Raw genomic sequence first — 25,788 nt, 5'->3', positions numbered from 1 at the left:
TCAATTTTCAACCTTCACTTCCATAAGTTTTAAATTTTCTACTGCTTCCCCCCCAAGACAGCATGCAATCTGATATGGGTTCTATACATACATTCCTATTAAACACATTTTGACATTAGTTATGTTGCATAGAAGAATTATAATGAATGGGGAAACCACAAGAAAGAAAACAAAACTAAAGAGAAAAGAGTCTGCTTCATTCTGCAATCCAGTTCCATAGTTCTTTCTCTGGATGTGGACGGCATTTTCCATCATGAGTTCTTTGGAAAAGTTTTAGGTCCTTGCATTGCTGTGAAGGGCTAAGCGTCTATCAAAATCAGCCCTCACACGCTGTGTCTGTTACTGTGTACAGTGTTCGCCTGGTTCTGCTCACTAATCTCAGCATCAGTTCATATAAGTCTTTCCAGGCCTCTCTGAAGTCTTCCTGTTCATCATTTCTTATAGCACAATAGTATTCTATTACATGATATACCTCAACTTGTTCAGCCATTTCCCAATTGATGGGCATCCCTTCGATTTCCAGTTCTTGGCCACCACAAAAAGAGCTGCTATAAATATTTTTGTATGTGTGGGTCCTTTTCCCATTTTTATGATCTCTTTGGGATATATCCCTAGAAGCAATATTGCTGGATCAAAGGGTATGCACATTTTTATAGTCCTTTGGATATAGTTCCAAATTGCTCTCTACAATGGTTGGAGCAGCTCACAGCTCTACCAACAGTGAATTAGTATTCCAACTTTCCTACATTTTCTCCAACATTTAGAATGATATATATATCTTTATACAACTTTTGGAGTCTAAAGATATAAACTATTTTCAAATCCAGTTTGTACTATTCATAGCAATTAAAATTTCATCTTTTATAATATATCATAAATTTATTATCTCATTGATTTTTTAAAATCCTATACATATGCATTTCCTAATTTCTTTAAACTCATGTTTATCTTCCTATTTCATACTTCTGCCAACACTGACCCTTGTTTTTCCCGTCATCATTTTTTACCTACAGGAAATGTTATTTTTTATTTCTGTCTCCGTGTCCAAAATTCCTTTTCTTATCTACAGATTAGGTGTACTAGAAGTCTTTTTTATGTTTTGTGTTTAGCTCTACTCAGTAATGATGAATGAAATTTTTTCATATATTTTATCAGAATACTGGATATGATTCTTTATATGATATGCTGGTATTAAATATGACATGGTATTAAATATGCTTCAGTTTGAATAGTTTTCATAGCTTCTGAGCTTCAGTTTTTTGGTAGGTTGATCTCTGTTTCATCATCATAGAATTACAGATTGGGAAGGGATTTCAGAGGTCCTCTAAATTATCTGTACCTCTGAATGACTCCTATTTACAACATCATCAACAAACACTTATATATAGTCTTTTCACTGTTAGATATCCCTGCTAAGTTTTTCCTTACGTTTGACCTAAACTAAACCTCTTTGATTTTTTTTAAACCCATTACTACGTAAAGACAATTATCAAGTTACCATGACCCCTCTCCCACTACGTTTTACAGTTTATAAATGCTCACTTCCTTCAGCACATCCTTATAGGACATCCTTATAGGATCTTTTATCGTCCTAGTTACCTTCAGCTTAATACTTAATACTCCGTGGTGTCACCATGGCAAAAAACACAAGAAATCTGTCATTTCCATAGACATGAATATTTATCCTTTTCTTAACATAACATAACATTTCGTAACATAAGATTGCTGTAGCTTTCTTGGCTGTCATATTAAAAAATGTTAATTCATTGAGTTCAAAGATGGCAAAAATCCCTGTGTGTGTGTTTGGCCTTCATTGCCGAAGAAGACCATGCCATCAGAGAAATAATGACATGACTTGCGCTTGACTTTGTTTTGTATGAGGGAGGGCTGTGCAGGTCACCAGCCTCACTTCTTTTCCAGAACCATCTGAATCCAGTGACCAGATATTCATCAGGATGACTGGAGATGACCCAAGGATGAGGCAATTGGGGTTAAGTGACTTGCCCAAGGTCACACAGCTAGTGAGTGTCAAGTGTCTGAAGTGAGATTTGAACTCAGGTCCTCCTGACTCCTGCACTGGTGTTCTATCCACTGTACCACCTAGCTGCCCCCTATCCTAATCACAATAAGGAGCTGACTGGAGATGTTTAAAGTAGGGAGGGGCCTAGACACAGGATCCAGCAATATCAGCTGGAAAGAAGATGCGCTGGAGAAGAGTCTAGAAGCAGGCAGTACAGTTAGGAATCTTAACAGTTAATGAGGGTCTGAGTCAGAGGAGAGGGGACAGATGAAAACTGACAGTCTTGGTGGTCTGAGGGAGGTTAGGGAGTCAAAGGTTGTCTCTGAGGTTGAGAACTGAGAGGATGGTGTCACTGTGAAAGAGAAGTTTAGAAGGCTGGAATTTCGGGGGAAGATTGAATTGTTTGGGACATGCTGAGTTGGAGGTGCTGGGGGCTGTGTGTGACTAAGCAATTTTTTTCCTTCTCTTTAGCAAAAGCAATCAGAAACAGAAAAGGTAAAGGTAAAACAATATTATTTTATAGAGGTTGTTTTCTAATAATTGAATAGTGCTTCGGAAGATGGCAATATATTTTATCACTGAAAGCTTTGAGATTTCATCCAGTGAAACTCTGCCTTGTAGTATGTGGCATTGTTCTTGGTTCTGACAGGTTACTTATAGTTAAGATGCACTTATCTTCTTTTATCTGTTGTGCAAATGGAGAGGATATTAATCATGAGGTGGTTCTTCTTTGTCCTTTGGAATTTATTTTGATTATTGTACCATATCTAGCTATGCACTTGGATAATATAGCCATGTGGAGATGTCATTCCAGACTGCCTAGGTAGGAAAGCATTTTATTGGCCTCAACATTATGATTCCCAGTTGCTGATGCTAATAGGAAACCGGGAAAGTAACTTTTTGGAAAGAAGGTCATGCTGAGTTCATATCATATTGAATTGTTATGATCCTGTATAGCTTTTAACAAAATTTATTAGTGAAGTAAGAAAGAATTAGAAAAATACATACATATATGCATAGCTATGTATGTGAATAAGCATAAATTTTTAGAACACAATGGCTATGAGTCCCTAAATAGTTGGGTATGAAGGGAAAATAAAGTTTAAAAAGAAAAAGTATAAAGAAGGCAAAGAAGAAACTTCCTATTCTTAGATTCCTTGCTAGAACTTTTTTAAAAAAATTTTTGATGCTGACAAGGTTTCTACACAAATGAAAGCAAATTAATAACATTAATTAATGGAGTAGACAGAGAGCCCACACTGATCTTCATCCTTTTTCTGCCCTTTTGTACCACTGCTTCTCCAAATCTCGTGATGTAACGTAGGATTCTAAATTTTTGTAATACATGTATCTTATGTCCCCAACTATTTAGTACCCATAAGAGTAGAGAATGTGTTCTTGATTTCTCTTGCACTTAGTACAGTGTTTAATATCCCAATAGATTCTCAGTGAATGCTGTTGTGGGGTTGCCTGATTGTCTTAAAAAACAAGTCACCATGCCACCTTTGCTAGGTACGTGCCACGTTCTTAATCCAGGAAGAGGATGAAGGCTTACAAAATTTCTAGGAAGTTGAAAGGTGTCTCTTTGGTGTCATGGATGTCATACCAGTCCTGGGATTAAGAAAACTTGAATTCACTTCCTTTTCAGGAGTGATTATTAGCAAGCCTTTTAACCTCTGTGAACCTCAGTTTACTTATCTGTAAAGTTGGGTAGAATAAGACTTGTGGAAACTACCACGCTGGGGTGTTGTGAGGTTCAGGTAAGATAATGTATTTAAAATGATTTGCACACTTTAAAGTGCTGTGCAACTATCAGTTTTTATTTTTTGCATGTGCAGACTTCTGACCTCTTTGAATGTTAGACCTACACCAAAAAAAAAAAAATCAAGGGTTGTTCTTACTTGGTTCTAGAAATAAAAATGATAATGTCTTTTAAAAACTTTTTCATTGATCCCAGTACTAATAATACAATTAATAATGTTATTGTTATTTATCCTTTGATGCATATCACTGTCCTTTGAGATAGGAAGGACAATGATTATTTATCTATGCAGAGAAAGAAATAGGCTCAGAGATGTTAAATGACTTGCCTGAAATTACACAACTAATGTAAATTAGATAAAGTCCGTACAACCTAGGTCTTCTCTAATTCCAGTGACCAGAGTGTTTGGGAGAGTGAGGAAGGGACTGAAGGGAGTGTTGCATTGGTTGCTTTAATCTGTTTATTTAGTCTTTGTCTATCCACACATGTGTGTGTGTGTGGTTTACATGCATACTCAGATTATGATGAATAGTATAACAATGATACCTATAGATTGATGTGAACTTAATTTGTATCTCTGAACCATTTTGGTACTTGAGCTCCTAGGAGGGAGGCTTGCAGCAAGCCATCCCTCATTGTAAGAATTTTTGGTAATACCATAAATTGAAACAATAGGAAGAGAGATGGAAGTTCTGTCCTTCCCGCATGATAGAGAGCTTAAATTCTCACGATGAGGGGAGGACTTATTTGTGCCCCTCTGTATAGCTTGGATGTCTGTTATACTCTTAAAAATGTTCTAGCTGTGCAAAAGCAAATCTGGAGTAGATTGAGTGTCCCCAATGAATAAGGAAGGGGAAATTCATGGTCTCATAATGCAATTCAAATTTTATACAGTTTTCTTCCTTGAAAATTTAGAACTCAGATGAGTACTGTCTTCTGCAACATCAATGGAGTGTTGTACCTTGAAATTTGATTTTCTTTTTTCTTATCCCCTGTGAATTTGATTTTCATTATTAAATTTAATGCTTTTCTTATAGTTAATCATTTGTAGTGTAGCAGAACTAAAGGTGAAATATTGCCCTCTTTTTTTGTATATGGAGTAGCTCTTTGTGCCAAGCCCTCCTTCAAAACCAAATGAAAAAATAAAGATCTTGAGCAATTTGGCAAATTAAAATGATAGGATAGAGTGAAAACTCAGCTTTGTGTTTTACTCACCCTTCACTAAATAATTGGTCTATACAGCATTAAATACGAGTCAATTAAAATGAAATCCATTGATTATACTTTGTTTCTTTGTCATCTTCTTCTCATCTCATCATCTTATCCTTTCTATTTCCCTTTGTTTTTACCATTCATTTACTCCTCTGTGCTTAGCCCAGTGCCTAGCAAATACTTGGTACTTAAGAAAGTCATATTGATTGACTAACTTTTCTTTCATTTTTGAAGAAATAGAATTAGAAATAGGATTTCTAACACAGTAAAATTATGTTTCTCTTCCCCTTCCCCTGCCACACACATTCTGTAGTCATCTGTATTACCATAAATATCTTCTATATCATTCATTCCTCTTCACTTTTGTGTGCTGCTCTGAATTTGTATGCTAATGTTTTATCTTTCTCTTTTCTGAAAGAAGACTGAAATCATCTCTTAAAACTTGATCTACCTCTTATTTCCCTCTTGAAGTTCATTATAGGGCTTTTCTTCTCCCCTTTTTTCTCTCTTCATAACATTAACAAGAGGATATTGCTTTCGTTTCAACATCATTATTTAGAGACTACTGTGTGTTGGGCATTTCACAGGATAATAGATAAGTAGGACAATCTCTAGCCACATTGTGTTTGAGCTTTTGAGCAGCCTTTGCTTCAGCTTTCTTTTTCTCTTGATGCATTCCTAATCTAAAAAAAATTTAAAATTATTATCCAGTCTTTTAAAGTCTTTTAAATTCCTTATATCACACAGATGCAAAATTTTACAAAAGAAAGGGACCTCCAAGGCCACCTAATTAAATTCCTACCATTGTAATTCTATGTTAATATTTAATTAACTGTATAATATGTAATTGTAGATGAGAGTTAAGAAGAATATATAAAAATTAATGCTGTAAATGGTCTCTTCCAACTTTATAACACTTGAGTGAAATACAGTTTGGAAGGAAACCTATTAGACTTTCATTAGCAAGTTATTATTGAACATCTCTGTTTTCAGACAAAGTACTTTTTAAAAAATAGTCATTTGTTCATTATAGGTAATCAGGAAGTTCAGTAGAACAAATTATTGGATAAATCCTCAGACCTAGTAAAGAAGTTACTTGCAATATGGATGATAGAGAGAGGCAACATAATGGAGATGATAGAGTTGAAACCAGGAACACCTGGGTTCGAATTCTACATTAGACCTGTAACAGCCCATCACTTATGCTCTTGGTGCCAACTCTCTGAGACTTTAAGTTATAGACAAATTGCAAATTTGCCTTGATAGAATGAGTGAGTTCCCACATTGGAGTTTGTTATGACAACCAAATCACAGGTCCGAAAAAGGTGGCATATACATATCTGAGAAGTGAAGAGTTTGTCAATTTAATCAGTGACAAGGAAACATTTCGTCTGCCTTTTCTAAAAAGAGAAAAATGTTGGAAATGTGTGGGATAAAAAGACCCTTACTCAAAATCTTAAATAAATGAAGAGGCTTCTCAATAAGAACAGAAAGAAAAAAGATTTATTACAATTCTCGAGAAAGGGACATCCTTCCACCAGGTCGGGGAATCTGATGGAGGGAGGCAACTTACAGAAATTGAAGCACAATTTTTATACCCTAATGCAGAGAATCCCACCTCTCCACTATCCTACCTCTCCATTGGCTGGGAGGCGGGATCACAATCTAAGCCCGAAATACTAGACAAACCCCGGGAAATCTTCACCTATCCCAACACAATTACCTCATCTAATATCTAACTTAACTGCTGATGTGGCTTTAGAAAAGAGGGGAGGGAGAGAAGCGGGAACTGGTAGTGTTGATGTGGCAACAGTACAACAAACAAAGGGGAGATTTGAGTAACGTCCAAGTTTCGACTACAGCCCACAGCACTTTCACAAAGAAAGCTGGTAGCTGGTAAGGGGGGAGGGGCAACTGACCATCCACAAGCCCTGGATACCTGAAACTCAGGTATCCAGGGAGAGAGGCCTTATGGAAGAGAAATTTTATTTAGAAAATCCAATATTCCCTATATTTTTATTATGAAAAGTCTTCACAATCTCCTCATCTCACTCAGAAAGGCAAATTTGAACTAGGAATTTTTGTTAAAACCTACCCTGGCAAATATGTTCTAGCTTTGAAATGATTAAAGGCAGTCTGTGGTACATTGCCTAAAGCCCTGAGCCTAGAGTCAGGAAAACCTGAGTTTCAGATGTGGCCTCAGACTCTTATTGATTATGTGACCCTGGGTAAGTCATTTAACTTCTTTTTGCTTCAGTTTCCTCAACTGTAAAATGAGGACAATAACAGCTCCTGTCTTGCTAGGTTGTTGTGAGAATCAAATAATATTTGTAAAAAGAATTTAGCACAGTTACTGCCTGTCATAAAGTAGGAGCTATTTAAATGCCTTCTCTTTTCCCCCCTTCCTCTTATGAGATTAAAAGTTTATATTAAGAAATACTTTATAGTTTTAGAAAGAGTGTTCCCGATTGTGATCATATTGGCAAGTCATTCTTGGGGAACTTGGAAGAGGACCAGTTATTGAAGAACTACTAGGGATATTGGCATGATGAAAATGTTGGCTAATAATTGTTCCTCTTACAGGAGAGTAGCTCAGATTAGTTAGTTAATGTCCAGAAGTACTTTTGGAGTGCTGAATGTTATTAATAATAAAAGAAGCAGGAACATTGTTTGACTCAATGTGTTGATAAGATGAAAATATAACTGGTGAACCTGTATAACTTAATGAATTTTCTGCGGGGACAGTGAAGTGCTGAAGATCTGAAGTGATATTGTTCTAGAGATGAGGTTATAGTAAATAAAACTGCAGCCTGGATTAAAACAGTAATTATATTTGATATTTATATAGGACTTTGAGGTTAGCAGAGTTTTTTATACATCATGCAAATAAAGTACATTTGAGTCCCTCAGGAACTCTATGTGATAGATATTATCTCCATTTTTACAGTTGAAGAAATTGAGGCTTAGAGAATCAGTTCAGTTTGTATTACTGGGGATACAAAGAAAGGGAAAAGGCAATCCCTTCCCTCCAGGACATTACAGTCTAATGAGAGAAAGAAACAAATAGGTACAAACAAACTATATATAGGATAAATTGGAAATAATCAATAGAGAGAAAGCACTAAATGTAAGGGGGAAAGGTTAAAAGGCTTCCTGCAGACAGTAGATTTTTATTAGGACTTGAAGAAAGCCAAGGAAGTAGGAAGGTAGAGTTGAGGGGGGAAATTATTGGAGTCAGTAGATGGACTTTTATTTGATGAACATAAGGAGGCCAGTGTCACTGAATGGCAGGGCATAAAATTAGGGAGATGTGGCTTAGGTGTAAGAAGACTGGGGGGGGGGGGCGCTAGGTAGAAGGGGCTTTGAATGCCAAACAGAGGGTTTTATATTGGATCCTGATTTATGTTTTGATCCCCTGGAGTTTATTGAATAGTGAGGGTGATATGATATGGTCAGACCTGCACTTCTGGAATATCACTGTAACAGATAAGTGGAAGTAGATTAAATAGCAAGATTTGTAGTAGTCCAAGCCTACACCATGGTGGTGGTGGTAGTGTCAGAGGAAAAAAGGGGGCACATTCTAGAAATATTGCAAAGGTGAAATTGACAGAATTTGGCAATAGATTGGATATTAGAAGGGTAAGAGAGTGAAGAGTCAAGAATAACAACTGTGTTGTGAACCTGAGAGGTTGGTAATGCCCTTGACAGTATAGGAAAGTTTGGAGGGATATTGGGCAGTGTTTTTGGAGGAAAGATGAGTTCAGTTTTGGACGTAGTAAGTTTAAGATGTTTACAAGCCAACCAGTTTGAGATCCCTAATACGTAGTTGGTGATGTGAGTGTAGATGTCAGCCGAGATTTTAGGGTTGGAAAAGCAGATTTTAGAGGTTAAATGACGTCTTCATTGTTACACAAAGTAGTACATGTTGGAGTCAAGATTTGAATCCATGTCTTTTAGACTTCAGTTCCAGCATTGTCTTCACTTTTGTCATGCTGTTTAAATCAGATTTTCACTGGCTGCTTGTCTGGAGAAAAACGGAAGGCCTATGTGAAAATACTGTGTTACTACTTAACTTTTTGGTTTATAGATCTTAGTGTAATAAATTTTATTCAATGCAAAGTATTTAAGAGGTAGGTCAACAGGCAGCAAGCATTTATTAAGTGCTTTATATGTACCAGGCACATTTGTATCTGGGATACAGATGCAAGCAAAAAGGAATACAGTCCCAGTACTCACAGATTTGACATTCTAATGAGGGAAGACAGCAGATTTAAAAAAAAGAAGCTGAAAAGTGAGGAGGTTGGTGAGGAGTTTAGAGGAGGAGAAGAAGGTCCCCATATGGGGCATGGTGGTAAAGTAAAGAGAGTGAGCACAGCCAAGAGGGAAATGAAACTTGGCTAGCTTGGGTCCATCCTGAATTGGAAGCCCTTAGAAGTATCTCATCAGTGGAAGAAGGGGCTCAATATGGTCAAGGAGTGTTCCAGGGAAAGGAGGAATCCTGGTGGATGAGCCTCGGAAGCACAGCTGGGAGGAGAATGAATGAGAGACGATGTGGTGTAGAGGATATAGTTTCAGCTTTTGGGTCAGAATTCAAGTCCTGTCTCTACCACATCAAAAGTCATGTCACCATTTAGTGCCTTAGGCAACTTTAGGCAACCAGGGTACCAGATTTCATTGAGTTTGCTGAACTGCATTAATGATCATTGATGAGCTATTTCAGTTTATACTGTGTGCCTAGCACTTTGTCAAATAGTGTGAGGAGTTAAAAAATACTCAGTGTGTTTTCTACCTCAAGCTTCTTTGATGGAGCAGCTGTTGCTGTTTGATCTTCAGACTGTACCACAATGTTTGACCCATAGTAAGTGCTTAATAAATGTTTTTTTTCTTTTTCCTTTCATTCACTCATTCACCTAGGGCCTAGAATTCTGATAGTAAGAGCTTAAAAATGTAAAATGATAGTTGTATGATTAAGAACAGCACTGATTAAAATGTATTATAACTAAGTCAAGATATCTTTTGTGTTTGAGAAGGGATATCTATTTTCTTTGGATTTTCAGGCTGGGATACTTTTTTCTCTTCCAGTTTTATATATTTTGGAAATTTAGCAAAAAGAGAATCATGTCTGCTTCACAGCTTTAGCATCATTGAAAGAGGCTATCAATCATGTGCTGTTCCAACAGGCTATAAACTTTTTGAGGTTAAGGACCACTTCATTTTTGTCCTGTATCTCCAGTACCCAGCACACTGCCTGACAAATAGTAGGTGTCTATTCAATTGTCTAATCCAATTTACTACACTAAATTTAACTTTTCTCCATGTCTTCCCAGTTTTCAGGGGAAATTATCTCATCCTTCACTTGGAATTATACCTGTTGTTGTTTAGTCATTCTGTTGTATCCAACTGTTGGTGACTCCATTTGGGGTTTTTGTGGCAAAGATATTGGAGTGGTTTGCCATTTCCTTCTCTAGCTTATATTACAGATGAGGAACTGAGGCAAACACAGTGAAGTGACTTGCCCAAGGTCACACAGCTGGTAAGTGTTTTGAGGCCAGATTTGAACTCTGGAAGATGAATCTTTCTGACCTCAGGTCCAGCACTTCCGAGACACTTAGCAGCCCTGTTACACTGGTTAGTGACCTGTTATTTAAATCAGAAATCCAACAAGTTTACTTATAAAGAATGGTAGGATAGCTTTTGTTATTCCACTTTTACAGAAAAGGACACTACTATGCAGAGACATTAAGTAACCTGGCTAAGATCACTTTGAATGAATAGTAGAATCACTGTTAGAATTTTTTACTCTAGAATGCTTCTTTCTGTTATCTTACTCTTTGCATCCTATCACTTTGCATGTGACTACTGAAGAATAACCCATTTTTAAAAGTTTTATAAATCTGAACGTTTGTGTGTGAAATATCTATTAGTAGTAGAAAAGGGAGGTTGGTCCTCTCCACCCCATTTGAGGTTATCATAAAAGGGCTCAAATAACAAAGATGACAAGGTGTCCAATTAAGTACATATTCCTGAGAATTGTAGGATTTATGTCATCTAGTTTAATTTCATTTAATAGATGGAAGAACTGAAGTTTGATCTAGCTTAGCAGCTTGGAGTTACATAGGTAATTAGTAGAGTTGCAATTTGAATCTAGTTGTTCGGATTCTAAACCAATGCTGTCTCTACTGTCATCTTGCCTTTAGCACGTAAGGATAATTGATACTTTTAAAAAATAAATTCAAATTGTAATGGAATTTTGATGGATCTGGCCATCCAGTAAAACAAGAATTATTTCCTTAAGTAATTAAGTTTCTGTGTGTGTGTATATGAATCTGTCTCTCTCTTTCTAAATACATACCCATACACAAATCTGGTTAGCATACTTGAAGTGCTTTTGATTTTCTATTCTTTGTACATTTATGAGACATTAATGTTATTTCTGTGAATAAAAACCCAAACTTTGGCTTAGTTATTAGCAGCAAACCATAAAATTGGCAGTTGTTGCTTAGATATATAAAATAACATTATTTTCAGTTGTAAATGTGACAGTTTCTAAGGCTGAATTTTTTGAATATTTCTTTTGTTTTGATCTTTTTTTACATTTCAGGTCATCTTCTTTGCACAGTTACGGATAAATGTTGTCTAGTCATGGAAAACTAAGTGAATTGTAAGAAACTTTTGTATAATAACATCCTTTACAAAGGTGACTCTTTCACTACCTATCAGAATACTTTAATGCTAGTTTTGTTTTGAAAGATATTGTAGTCTTCTTGAAGAGTAGAAGACTGATGAGTGTTGTTTCTATATTCTTTATACATTCTCCTTTTTAAAATAGAATGATAGAGTCAAGATGCAGTATTTTGTGAGGACTTTTCCCCTCATATTCTAGGTAGACGGGTACTAGGATTTAAGAAACAAGATTTTAATTTATCTCACCTCCAAAATAAAATAGGTTAATTGGTTACTAACAGTGTTAAATTTTTTTTCTTCTATAGGAAAAAAGACTGAAAGAGAAGGAAGCCAGAAGAGAAGCAAGAAAGAAACAAGCAAAGGTAAAAGTTTTCATTTTGACCAGAACATTGAGGTTAAGGTTGAAGCAGAGCTGATTTATAACTATTCTTTCCTGGGAAGTAATTTTATTTTAAGTCTTTTACTTTTCCTTTAGGCAGCATGGGATTAGAGTTGTGTTTAAGCCTCTTTCTTCTTCTTTATGTTTACCTGTCATTTTCTTTTTTTATTTTCCTTTCTGTTTCTGATATGACTTGGTTACATAAGTGAGAGTTTATTGCTTGCTTATTTGTTTGTGATTATATATTTTTCTCCGTGTGTGTGTGTGTGTGTGCATGCACGCATGTGTGCATGCACATATTTTCCCAGTACCCCGGTCTGCTTTCTTTATTGCTTCCAAAATGTTTTAAATTCCATTGGCTTAAGGCTAGATGGGTGGGCTTATGAGCACTCTATATGCCAACAGTTAGCTCTGAAAAGGTTAAATTGTGTTGGTTCACGTTCTAAAACTCAGGGTAGAAATTCTGCATCGCACATTCTTACCAGGAATATCCATTCACATGAACTCTCAGTTGTGTATGTATAATTGTACATACACTCTGTGTGTGGTTATAATTTCTCTCTGGCATGTTTAGTACAGCAGAAGGTTCAGCTTGTGCTATGCTAAGGACATTCAGGTGAAATGATTTCTTAGAATGAGGGCTGGATAATGTATGTCATTTCTCATATAGTAACTCATTATGTTTTGCCTGAATAGCCACAATTTCTTCTTGGCAGTTAGCAAAGATCTGACTCCCTTGAGTAAGCCCATAATGTTCTTTGTCAGATTTTTCTATGCTGGCCATGGCACTTAGAGAACAAAGTCTAAGATGATAACTCATGCTATAGTTCTGAAGTAGGAAGCAATTACTTTACAGTATAAGATGAAAAGACTGCTTATGCTCAGCATTTAATATCACTCCATCTTCAAAGGTGTCTCACATAGAGAGCTGTGGCATATGCAACTCGACTGCTGAGTCATGTGCTAGATTTTGCATATACTTTTAAAACAGACATATACCACCATGGCATAAAAATTAGATCCCAGGGGCTATAGTACAAGAAATTTAAATTTAGTAAGCAAATCTGAGCCTAATGAAAGAATTTAATATTTATGAATATTGTATATTCAGTGTAAAAAGTAAATTATTTTATAAAGAAGCTCTCATTTCTTCATGTTGAAATGGTTCCAGTGAAAGTTATAATATAGAGACAAAAGAAAATTCATTCTTCTCCTTTTTTGTTTGGGTCCTTATGCACATATAGTTTTGTCTGTTTCTGTAGATGTGATTTCTTTGTCCAGATTTTAGTAGAGATTTCACATTAGTTAAGCAAAGCTGCTCTTATTCCTGAACTTTTCCTTGATGCCTCTTCTTTTCTTCTCCCTAGGGCCTCTAGGGGCACTGAGTGTAGTGTTAGGTAAGCTGAACAACTCTAATGCCCCTCAGACCCATCTTATTGTGTTTCTGACAGCCCTAGGGAGCAAAATGTCTCTTTTCTGCCCACTTCTCAAACCATACACTTCCTCCTTTTTGTTGTTCTTCCTCTTTAAATTTTTGACATCTTGTGTGTGGAGGATGGAAGGGAAGGAAGACTCTTGTGAAGAACAGTTCCTGGTTTTTTGCAGTAGACACAAAGGCTTGTTGTATAAGGAAGAAAGGGAACTTTCCACATCTGACATGGCTTTGCTGTTCACGTAGATGTTGTGTCTTCTTATTCTTTGACTAATTCAAACTCATATGTTGTGCAACTTTTGTCTTTTTTTTTTTCTAGTGTTCTAAGGCAGTTGTTAGATTGTTTTCTTTTTTTCTTTGAAGGAATTGTATTACTGGAAGGGGTGAATGGATAATTTTCAGCCATAATTCAAACATTCCCCAGAATGCCAGGGAATGTCAGGAATGACAGGTTATGGTCGATAGATGATGCTTAAGGAATTAACTAGTGTCCACACCCATAGATGATGCTTAAGGAATTAACTAGTGTCCACACCCCAACATACTCAGGGGTCCTGCTGTCGCAGGTTCTTAGATCCGCTGTGTTTTGTTTTGAAATATACTTAGAATATGCTTGGATGAATCAGTCTAAAAAATTTATTTAGTTACTCTGTAATTAAGAAAGTATCTTAAATTGATTCTATAATGTTCATTGTGTTTGTGTTTTATAATTATCTTAAATTCCTGGTTTCCTATGTCTTAGGCAAGATTGTTGATTTTATTGTGAAATTCCAGTATGTATATTCGGTGAGGCAGCAGTGTAAACATGTCCATTGTACTCTGTGAAGGGCTCTGGTACTTTTGAGGTGTAACTGAGATGAGAAAGTATTTTTCAGCCTTTGATGTCCAAATCTGAAAATGCTGGTATTTAAACTTCAGGAACCCATTATTTGAAACTGGACATGTCAGGAGGTCTCTGTTTCCAGTAGACATACTTACAGATGTCTGTGGATTTCTTAGATTCTGTTCTGTGTATTTCTGCACTTCACTGATAAGGTTCTTTTGACATTTTGACTTTTTCAGTATACATTCTTTCAGATTGATGAAAACTATCGTATGCATTTAGCCCTAAAACCATTGTTACTAGACAAATGGTGAATCACTAGTTATTGTTTGAAAGGCTGCCACTTCAGTCATTATGAATTTAAAATATGTTTAAATATACTTAAACTCAATTATTTCATCGGTCAGTAAACTTTTTTAAAGTGCCCACTGTGTGCTAAATAATATTATGCTAAGTGCTGGGGATGCAAATAAGAAAAAGAAAGACAGTCCCTATCCTCAAGGAGCTTACAGTCTGATGGAGGAAGATAATAACAAGGGCACCAGAGGGTGCCTAGCACAGGGGCATGATGATTGTGAAGTCAAAACCAAGCAAAATCTTTGATGGAAAATGAAGGGATCATCATAGGATTTGCAGCTAAAAGACAATGTAGACATTATAAAATCCTATCCACTAAGTTTATGGATGAGAAAGCTGTCATTGTGCCTACTAAGTAGTTATTTTTATCAGATGGCAATAAATGATACCAAAAGCTGAGACAAGCTTTACCAAACGTCTCTTCCCGCTCTTCTCTCATTCTGCTGGGCCAAACACTAATATTTTATAGCTTTGCCGCTTCTTTGTACCAGTCTGAAGCCTAACAGTCAGAAAAAATAGGCTTTCCTCTTAACAGTGCTCTGTTGAATAGGTAATTTTTTTTTACCCACCTGGTCCCCAGTTTCCCTATGTGTAAAATGAGTGGACTGGACTATGTGATCCCTCAAGGTCTGTTTTAGCCCCAACAATCTGTGATTTTTGCCTATCTGGGGATTACGGGAAACCATTCTAACACACATTAAGGCTATTTTTAAGATCACTGGGAAGTAGTAGAGAGCCAGACCAAAATAATAAAGTTAGAAACATTGAAAGCATTACAAGTTTATGTGGAGTGTAAAGGTGAAGCTTTAAAGGGTCTAAAATTAATTGACATTATTATATAATGTAATGAGTGGAACATGGAAGATGTGCTTTTGTTATTTCCACTTCTCTCTTATTTTAAAATAGAAAGCTCAGAGTAAAGACTTCCTTTGAATTAAAGAATTGATTTATATACAAAGTTTTCAGAATCACTAATAATAAGTGCAAATTAAAACAACTGTGAAGTATCACCTCACACTCATCAAATTGACAGAGGAAGAAAAAAGAACAAAGTCATTGTCTGATGAGTTGTGGGAAAGTAGAAACCCTAATTTACTACTTGTGGAGTTGTGATTTGGTCTAGCTTTCCTGGAAAAACAATTAGAATTATTCAAGAGTAGTTATTAAACAGTTTATATCCACTGATCTTGACATCTCACTACTTGGTTCATGCCCCAAGAAAGTCAGTAACGGAAAGTTTCCATATGTACCAAAACATTCTTAACAATACTTTTTGTGATAGTAAAATTCTAGAAAAAAATATTATATTTAAAAATTGAGGAATAGTGAATTGTGGTACATGAATAGAAAGACACTTATGCACTATTAGGAATGGCAAATAGTAAGAACTCAGAAGAAACATAGGAGGATTTTATATGAATTCATGCAGAACAGAGAGCAAAGAGCCTAAATGAAGCCAACTCGAAAAGTCATCAAATATTAGGTTAGAATATAACCCACAGAGTCGGTTCCTCTCTCCCTCCCAGATTTTTGGGAGCATACAGTATATTGCATGTGATAATTATTTTTGTGGTAATTATTTTGTATTTAAAAATTCAGGGAAATTCTGTTTTTGAATATGTAGTTTGAGAATATGCAGCATTGATCTGAATGTAGGCCATACTTTCTCAGAGTGGGTGGGTACAAAACACAGGAATTAACACCTTTAGGAAGAAAATGACTAAGAGTTATAGTAGTAATAAAAATGAGCAAAGCACCAAATATCTTTATCTGAAAGAAGTGTAAAGTGTTTACTATAATGATAATGTATTCTTGTATATTTTCTTTTCCTTTCAAAAACAACTTACTTTAGTGGTGAGCCAGTGATTTGGGAGCAACCTATCCTCAACACTGATGTATTTCTTTGACCTTACTGAAATAGCTTTCAGCTGCTTCTCTTGAATACTGCCAGAAAGTGGTTTAAAAAAATGCCTTGCAGTCTTTGAAAGTAATTGAAAGTCTTACTTTCATGGACAGCTTTGGTGAGCGAGGATGCTGTGTACACCTTCTTTCCACTGGGAAAATTTTTGTTATTGTTGTTTCTAGAAACTAATAAGGCAGAATGGCACTGCTTTGGACAAGTCATCACCAATTGCTTGTCTTGTTTTTGTTAAACATAATAGGCGAACTGTTTGTTTGTGACAAAAATGAATTTATAGACATAGTTAAAAATATTCATACTAGAAGAAATCTGACTATATACTAAGTGGCAGGTCTTCAAGGAACCCTCCCCCCCCCCCCAAGTGCTTTTAGAATGAGTAATCTGATATATTAAAAAGGAGAAAAGTTCTAGAGTAAATTCTAAGATTTTTTAAGATAGAGATCAGTGGAGAAAGTAAATTCATATTGAGTACTTTGAAAAATATTCAGGAGCCTACAATAAACTTAAATTGAAAAGAATCTGCCAAGTAGCAGTAACTCAAATATAATTACTTCTCACTTTTCACCATAATGAGATTATTATCTAGCAGAATTATAATACCCTTCATATTGTTATACTCTCAAAGTAGAGCAGTGATATTGAAACAAACAAAATGTTACAATTAAACTGAGAGGATTTTCCGCAGAAATAGGAATTAGTGGAGTTCAAGCAGTATATATATCCTTTGGATTGTTTCCCAAAAGTTCATCTGGAAGTTAGAACAAGACTTCCTAAACAAAAACTATATCTATCATTTATATGGCACTTACAGGTTTGCAGAATACTTTACGTGTTATCTCATTTGATCCTATGGTTAAAAAAGCAAAAATTAATATTTTCCTTACTTGACTGAGAAACCTGTACTAACTCAATATGTAGCTAACCCACACTATTTTTAATATGGTTTCTATTGTTTACATGTGAAAATATGTTCTTTCAGCTACATGTTATGAATGCGAGGAAAATATTTCCCTGTGCCTCGAAAGAGAAACTACGGACTAGCTCAGAGTCAAGTCAGGAGATTAGGTTCTAGTCCTGACTGCCACTAATTGCATAAGTCAGATTTTTGGAGGGTTTTCTCTTTTATAAAATAAGAATGTTAGATTTAAATATTCTAATCTTTTAAGAAAGATATTTCTTGCCTTCCAGTGTGCAAGTGCTGCCACAGGGTGGCATTAGCAAGAATCAGTTTTCCATCACAGTGATGTGCAGTAATGGCAAGATAAGGAATTCATCCTATTTATATATTCAATTATATGTTCATATTTTTGCCTCTTATGGTACTAAGGAATTGAGTAGCTGACAAATAATGACCTTGAAAATTGTGTTCTACTAAACTGTGGTATCTCAGTCTTGTGAGTTACAGCGGTATGTATTCAAAATGTAGGCTTTGGGTTTGGTCTTTTATTTTACATTCATTGTTGAAACCTTTTTTGGATAAAGTTTTCTTGTGAATAACAAACATCAGTGCATCATTAAATTAGCAAGGTAAAACATACATGTTTTAGATGGATTGATGGCTAATCAATTAGTCTATTTAGGTTTACAGAATAGATTTTCCATTAAGAATTTATTTGAACTGAAGATCATTAAGGTCTGTTTTCAGTAACCATCTCTATAACGGACTTTCTTTTTTTGCTTTAGTTTTTTTAAAATAAGAAAAGAAAGGATTTCATGTGCTGAATAAATATTTCCTTCCTAAAATGAGCACTTAGTGAAGCTTTGGAAAATATACTATTGTGCGTGTGTATTGAGTGGCATTGGAGTTGTGTATAAAACCTTGAAGGCTGAATTTACATTGGATCTCTTCAGTGTAACCTTCGCTTATGTCCCCAACCATCATTATCTTCGTTGGTTATGTAACAGGGGTGAATGGGATGGTACCATCTGATACAGTTTCCACCTAAAGCCTGGGCATGTCAAAAACCCTGTTTTTCTCTAAGTTTCTCTTGTGCACTCTTGCTCTTATATAAACAAGTCTGAGTTCCCAGAGACAAACCACTATCACTTGTTACATTTAAACTCTTTTAAGTCCTAGGTGTAACCATGTTAAAGGAAAAACATTTCCCCTACTTGTCACTCTAGCTCTTGAGCCCCCATCCAATGTTTTCTGTCTATACAACCAGCCACTCACTGGACAGTGTATTCACATGGTGCATGATGTTTACAGAACCAGAAACAACTATTTACTTAATAATAAGGCAAAATAAATATTGTATACATACTAATATGTTAAAGTAAATACATCACAATACATGTATAAATATGGATCACACTCTCCCACCGGAACATTTAATTGCAGTGAAGAATGGTCATATACTTTATAGAAACCTGTCAGGAAAACACATGGAGGAAAACTCGTGTTTTGGGCAACTCACAACTCTGGAATGTTGGCTTCCGTGCTATTAGTCCCTTCAGGAACATTTGCACTACATGAAAGTTCTCTGATCACTTATTTGAATGGTTATCCTCACCACTCTTCAGCTGTGGAAATCTTCTTCTCTCTACTTAATCTTAGCCTTTATATATTCTTTCAATTATCCATTACCCTTAAAAGAACATTTAGAAAGTGTTTGCTGTTAATGTGAATGGCAGTTCTTTTTAACCTAAAGTGCTTGTTGAAGTAATGAATGGGCACCAAAGTAGCTATCTCTAAGCTGTACAGGCTGTTCCTCACCTAGATTCTACTCTCCCCAGTCAGAATGGCATTCACAGCAACACAGCTCTTCTTACCACGATGTCACTGTGACTGTAAAGACCCTTCTGCTTTGTCTTCTCCTCAGATTAGAAGTAGCAGCAGAGAGCGACACCTTATGAAAACTCTTACTTTTCTTTATCATTCGAAGTCTTGACCAGTGAAATCAGTTCTCTACCACCAATCAGGAACTGCTCAGCTGAATTCTCTGAGCTGACAATTCTAACTTCTTCAGCTCCAGTGAAGGAGTTTTTTAGCTCTTCTGCTCAGTTTTGAATTCTTCTTAGGTTCCATTTCCTCTTCTATTACTGTCTTTCTTATCCTTCTTTTCCAGGGCTTAAATGAGAGCAGTCTGACTCCAAGTCACTCACCTTTTACTTTAAAAATCACACTTCCCCACATTTCCTCTATCACATCCTTTCCTTTTCCAAATATATTTCAATCTCTAAATGTGTAAATGATTTCTCATTATGTTAGTTTTTTTCCTCAGTCATAAAACTTGTATATGGAAAATAGCCCACATCAAATCCAGTTTTTCAGTTCCCTGAAGTTTTCAACATAGTGCTTGTGTCCCTTTGGTGCTTTCAGTGGTGATACTGGTAGTTAGCTAACATTTATATAGCACTTTCTCTGGGCAATCATAGGGAAATATCACGTAGTGCTTGTTTTTTCTGCTGTTTTTTTCTTTTTGGTTACAACATTGTAGTGAAATGTTTGTTCACCTTCCCCTCAATCCTGGCTGGGGCCCTTTTCTTTTACGGTTTTTCTAAGCAAGAAATTTTACCCCACAAACAAGAAAAATGGTGACTTTAGAAAGGACTACTGTGTTATAAAAAGAAAATTTGTTTACCATGTGAGGTTCCTTTTAACCTTCTTGGTTTGTATTCTTGTGATCTTTCAATTATTTAAGAAACTTTATAAAATAATCATTTTTCTCTAAATTTGGGAATTTTAGTTATCTTCTTCTAAACAAACAGGTAAAAACGTCATGTTGCCTGAAGGTATGTGTCATATGTTATGGAGTTCGAGAAAAGTTTTCTGCCTCTAACTTTTTATGGTAGTATCACAAGTCAGGGGAGAATTTGCTGATCATTTCTTGCAATTACAACAGAAATATCCCTATTGTAAATCATTTTTCACTTGACTCTCTGCTCTGCAGGTCTGACTGCTCAGACCTATTGCTGCTGAAACAGGGTGGGGTAAAAGATTAGGTGTCCTTGTCCTCCTTCCTTACTTGTTTTATTGCTTATTTTTTGGTTGTTTTTGTTTTTTTCCCTCTTGGCTGATTGAATTATTTGCTTTTTATAGGTGCCAACCTTGCTGAGGCTGACTCTATCTTGTCTCTAGTTCATGACTTAGTTAAGTCTTAACATTGATCTGAATTCTGCTTCCACTTATCTCCCAACCGAGATTTTAATCTGGAGCCATTGGGGTTCCCAAGACAAGTTTATTGCTGCTTCAGGCCTCCTTTCCTTCCTTTCCCCTTTTTAAAATTTATTTATTACAATACTGCATTTGAATGGTTTATCTGCTTTATCCACTTGTTTTGTTAAGATATTTTGATTGATTGGTAGTTCCATCAGAACCTGGGATTATACAGTACATAAGAATTACTCTGTTTTAATAAGTTGGATAAAATAATGAATACATTGATCTGTACTTCACTTAATTTGAAAGAGTTTGACTTCAAGAATATCTTAGCTTCCCCATAATATTTGTTTTTGTTCAGTCCTGTGAAAAAGATTTTTTTTAATTAATGAAGAAGACAAATATTTGCCATCACAAAAGGTGATGGCTCTCATAATACAATATGTAATACATACAGTCATAAATGATAGTATTGTGCCTTTACCATGAAAGAAAGCATCAGCTCTAACAGTGTTTTCTTGCAATAGCATATGCAGTGAAATGGATGTTTAACCAATATTGACAGTGTCTAGAAAATACAGAATAACATACTTAGACTATTTATAGTTACCTGAAAGCTATTTTTCAGAAATTTAGTATATATGTTAAAGAACTTACACTTCTTTTTTCAATACAAAAAAACAGTAATATAAAAGAATGTGACATTAATTTAGTATATTTAATAAGTGGTAGCTTTTGCTGACTTTTTTCTTCAATTCTCAAGAGGGAGAGATTTTTTTAGAAAAATATTTAAGGTGCAGATTTAGATTGTTACATGATTACGTGTATTTAGAAAGGGCATGTGAGGCTGCAGGGGATTTAGGAGTGAGAAGGATAGCTCAGGTTCAAATTCATAGATAAGTTAGATAGTTTCCCTTAATGCAGATCTCCCTCTCTTCTTTGACCCCTTCCATGTAGTTGTTACTCATACCCATGGTATTCCTAATTAATCACAGGAAAAATCCACATGATACAGAACAGTACTCTTCCTGGCTAAAGGTACAATCATATATTCATTTCCCTTTATTGCCCCATATCTATGCCATTATTTATGTCTGATAGCTCCCTAAAAATTGAGGTAAAATGGAATTCAAAATTTTGAACGCTTTGCCTCATTATTCTAAGATAAGTTGGAAAGTAAATTTCCAGAAATTTAAAAAACAAACAAAGGTAATTTAGGTTTGTATAACTATCTAAGAATATATTTTTGAGGGTAGGTGGAGCTTATTAAAACTTGATATTGCCTCTGACAGAGAGCAAAGAAGTTCATAGCATGAAGGAAGGGTTTGTGGTATAGAAGTAGACTGGACCATATTTCTCTTTGGCAGAAAGGCCAGCTAAGTCCTATTAAGCACATTTTAAAGATGTGCAATTAAATGTCATTAAAAAAATTAGTTTACATCTAGATCGCATGTCAAAAGTTGAGTATGGGTTCAAGTGTAAGTATATCATGTTATTGTAGCAGAAAGATACACCTTTTCCATCCTTTGGGTATGTGGGGGGCAATCATTATTTTCTGAAATGGGTCTAGAACTAGTAGAAGGAACACTTTGCAGTGGTTGCATTATGTAAACTCTTGGAGTATGACTTCCCAGTTCGTAATTTTGGGCCTATATGATGATGGTCTTTTCTTTTTTTTTTTTTTTCTTTTTTTTTTTTTTGAGATCTCAGCTAATACAGAACTCTCTCTTTTGTGGTGGATCTCTTGGGACATCTGGAGGACTCAGCTACTTCAAAATGCTTTAGGTTCCTATTTCCAATGGATTCCAGTATCTTTTGCTGGACATCAAGACACTTGAGATAAAGGAGTTAGAGGCTCAAGGACCCTCTAAATAAAAATTGCACTCTCAGGAGGTGTAGAGGGTCTTGAGGCAGCTTTCAAAGGGCAAATCATGTGGAACCAGTAGTGGGAAACTTTTGCACTCTGGAAACATTTTGTGAAATTCTGAAAAATTGAGATTTGTTTTTAATTACAGTAGGATCATAGAGCTTTAGCTTGAAGGGACATCAGAGACAATCTGATCCAGACCTCTCATTTTTAGGTTAAGAAATTGAGACGCAACAAGGTTAAGGGACTTGGCTAAGACAGTACAGGTAGTAGGTATCAGAGGTGGAATTTGAACCCAACTCTTTTGACTTCAGAGATACTGTTTATTCTACTATATCACACTGTTTGCTCCATATATTCTTCCAGAACTAAATAGAACAAATCAGGCATGATGATTGAAATATCGTCTGTGTCTGGAAAGGAAGTTGTTCCTGCTATGATAGGGCCAGGGATCCCTGTTTCCACAAACTAGGGATTATTTTTATACAACCTGGCCCTGAGACTTGATAGCAAGTGGTCACCTAAGAGCATAAAAAAGTACCCCTCCAACTTGGTGAATTTTTGAAGATGATAAGTCACCATACTCTAATTTGTTTACCAGATTATTTCCATGTGGAGATAAGGAGAAGGCAAGGTCAAAGAAACTAAGTGCAAACTTATCTTTGTTACATAGTCTTGCTGTGTCAGGGTAAACAAAGTAAACCTCCTTTTGTTAATGTCAATGATTTTGGGGTGTCTCATTTCATCCCAACATTGGGCCTACCTGTAACATCTGCTTAATGATGACTAGAAGATCATACAGCCTTAGACCTAGCTTATCCTCCCAGTCATATGTGGACTAGGACTTTGGCAGTATTGATTATGTACCCTTAGACTCTAGAATTTGCATCTCAAAAAAAAAAATCAAACATGCTTTTAATCAAAAGAAATTTATAAACACAAAGATTGCTTTTAAGATTATAGTCATTAAAGGCATTCATCCTAGGTTGCCTGGACCAAATGCTTGCACAAATATAGATCTCCCTAATTCTTAAAGTATTTAATCAAAACTTCTTTTCAAGAGATAACATCCTAGCTCTGTGCCTTGATGTGGTTTGTCCTACTTTGCTGTTTTGGAGTTTTCCCTAATATTGCCTTTGAATTTTCCCTTTATAGCTTTTAAATATTGTCTATTTGAATGTCCATCTTTGGCCAAAAAATTATCTATTTTTAATTACTTCCTTTCAAACATTTATATACTCTTCAGTCCCTTATTTGCTTTTTTAGAACTTAACCATGTGAGTCAAATTTTTGAAGTTCTTTTTAAATTTACTCATTTTAATATTGTCCACATAACTACTATTATGAAATTATTCTGTACCAAAAGGGATTATTTTATCCTATAGAATAATCATAAAGAGTAGCATATATGTGAGATTTATTTTTTCTTGTCCACTCCTCCAAATAAAAGAGAAGGTAATTGAGTTAATTCTTTCATGGAAAATAAGCATTTTTGTTCTCAAAGAATAGATTTTAGAGTTGGGATGAAGCACAAGTCAGATGAGTTAACAGATAGTGTTATTGTTACTCTAGCAAGCATGATATTTGAATTAATAAGAAGGAATAAAATATTCTAGGAAAATAAACTTTATGGTGCAAAGCAGATATTAAGAGAGCCTAGAGGATTGTGAGAAAATTTCAAAACAGTTTTCACATACATGAAGATTATACTTTACGGAATAAGCAAATAGACTATTTCCTCCATGGATAGGTATGAGATACTCTAACTTGCCTAATGCCCTTGTTTACTACCTCTTCTGTTGCAGGATCTTCTCATTCAGAATAGAGCCAAGATCATTGTAAACCCAGGAATTTTTTTTAACCTTGCTAATTGTACATCTTAGTCATAGAAGTCATATAACATTAGATAATTGCCTTAGAGATAATCATCCCCCAGCTCTTCATTTTACAGAAAAGGAAATTAAATAATTTGCAAAATAAGGATAATAATACTTTCACTGTACAGCTCACTGGGTTGTTTCATGGAAGACGCCGTGTAAACCTTAAAGCACTGTATAAATTTGAGTTGTGGCAGGCAGAGTAGTGTCATGGAATGCGCTTTGGATGGGGAATTAGGCTGCCTGCTTTCAGATGCAGCTCTTCAATAAGACTCGATTGTGATCATGGACCAGTTAACCTTCTAAGTCTCGATTTCCTCATATAAAACAGGGATAATAATATTCTACTGCCTACCTCACAGAATTGTGAAAGGGAAAAGGCATTGTTACCCATAAGGAATTATATGAATATGAATGATTCTTATTTTTATATCTGTAATATTGAAGTGACTTGGCCAAGGTTACATACTTACGTTGTGGCAGATGAGATTAGAATCGGAATCTCTTATGTTCTTCCTTTTGTATCGTGCTCTCTTGCTAAATTGGACCCAATAAATTACTTAAATATTTTTCCTTGAATCAGAGAGATGTATATTGAACACATATGATAATGCCCATTACTTTGCAGAAATTTTAGCTTAAATTAAATATGCCAGTCTACACAATAACTTCTCTGTGGGAGAAATGTTCCCTGTAATACAAAAATATTATTAAGTGAACAATGAAGGACATATAAAAAGAAGATGAGGAAAAGTTATACTTTTTCTAGACTCTAGTTTGAATTGTTTAGAGTTCTCAACTTTTATTTCTGGGTCAGTCACAAATTTACAAAAACCTCCCAGGAGACCTTAGGAAAAAATCTGGGGGCCTAGACAAAAGCAACATAATGTAGAAAGCAGGTCCGTCTGCTCTGAAGATAAATTTTCCCAGAAGACAGAAGAGAATATTCTACTCATACACCTCTATTCTAGACCCCTTTTCATTCCAACCACCAAAACTAGATCTAGCTTCTTACTGAGTTTATGGGTAGCATGAGTTCAGTATCCCATGTACCCTCTGCTCATGCTTACTGCAGTTAGGCCTATTGTCCACTAGGACAGAAGAATTTAAAATTGAAGAATTGAGTTGATGAGTTGAAGAGAGCCTTTTTATGTTCTTGGCAACAAAGTGATATAGTGAGAGTAATCTTTTACAGAGGGAGATATAAAAATAATTAGGCACTAGAAACAATAATGAATTTCATGTCAGAGGACCTGGGCTTGAATCTGAGCTCTACCGTTGTTTTGACACTAAGTGAAATTAGAAGGCCATCTAGTTCAGCTCCTTAGTGTTATAGATAAGAAACAAAGCCA

The 25,788-nt window shown here is 35.5% G+C and overlaps 1 protein-coding gene across 1 annotated transcript in view; it reads left to right on the top strand.

The window, feature by feature from the left end:
- The window catches only part of DDX10 (DEAD-box helicase 10), a 323,965-nt gene that overhangs the window by 217,469 nt on the left and 80,708 nt on the right, over window positions 1-25,788 (top strand). The window contains exon 16 of the mRNA XM_072611177.1: window positions 11,984-12,040. Within this exon, the coding sequence (XP_072467278.1) occupies window positions 11,984-12,040 (57 nt within the window). The remainder of the gene's footprint in view (window positions 1-11,983; window positions 12,041-25,788) is intronic.

Source organism: Notamacropus eugenii, chromosome 5, assembly GCF_028372415.1.
Source record: "Notamacropus eugenii isolate mMacEug1 chromosome 5, mMacEug1.pri_v2, whole genome shotgun sequence".
In the NCBI taxonomy this organism is placed as follows: Eukaryota; Metazoa; Chordata; class Mammalia; order Diprotodontia; family Macropodidae; genus Notamacropus; species Notamacropus eugenii.
The sequence above is the reverse complement of the archived record's forward strand: the minus strand, read 5'-3'. Positions and strand labels throughout refer to the sequence as shown.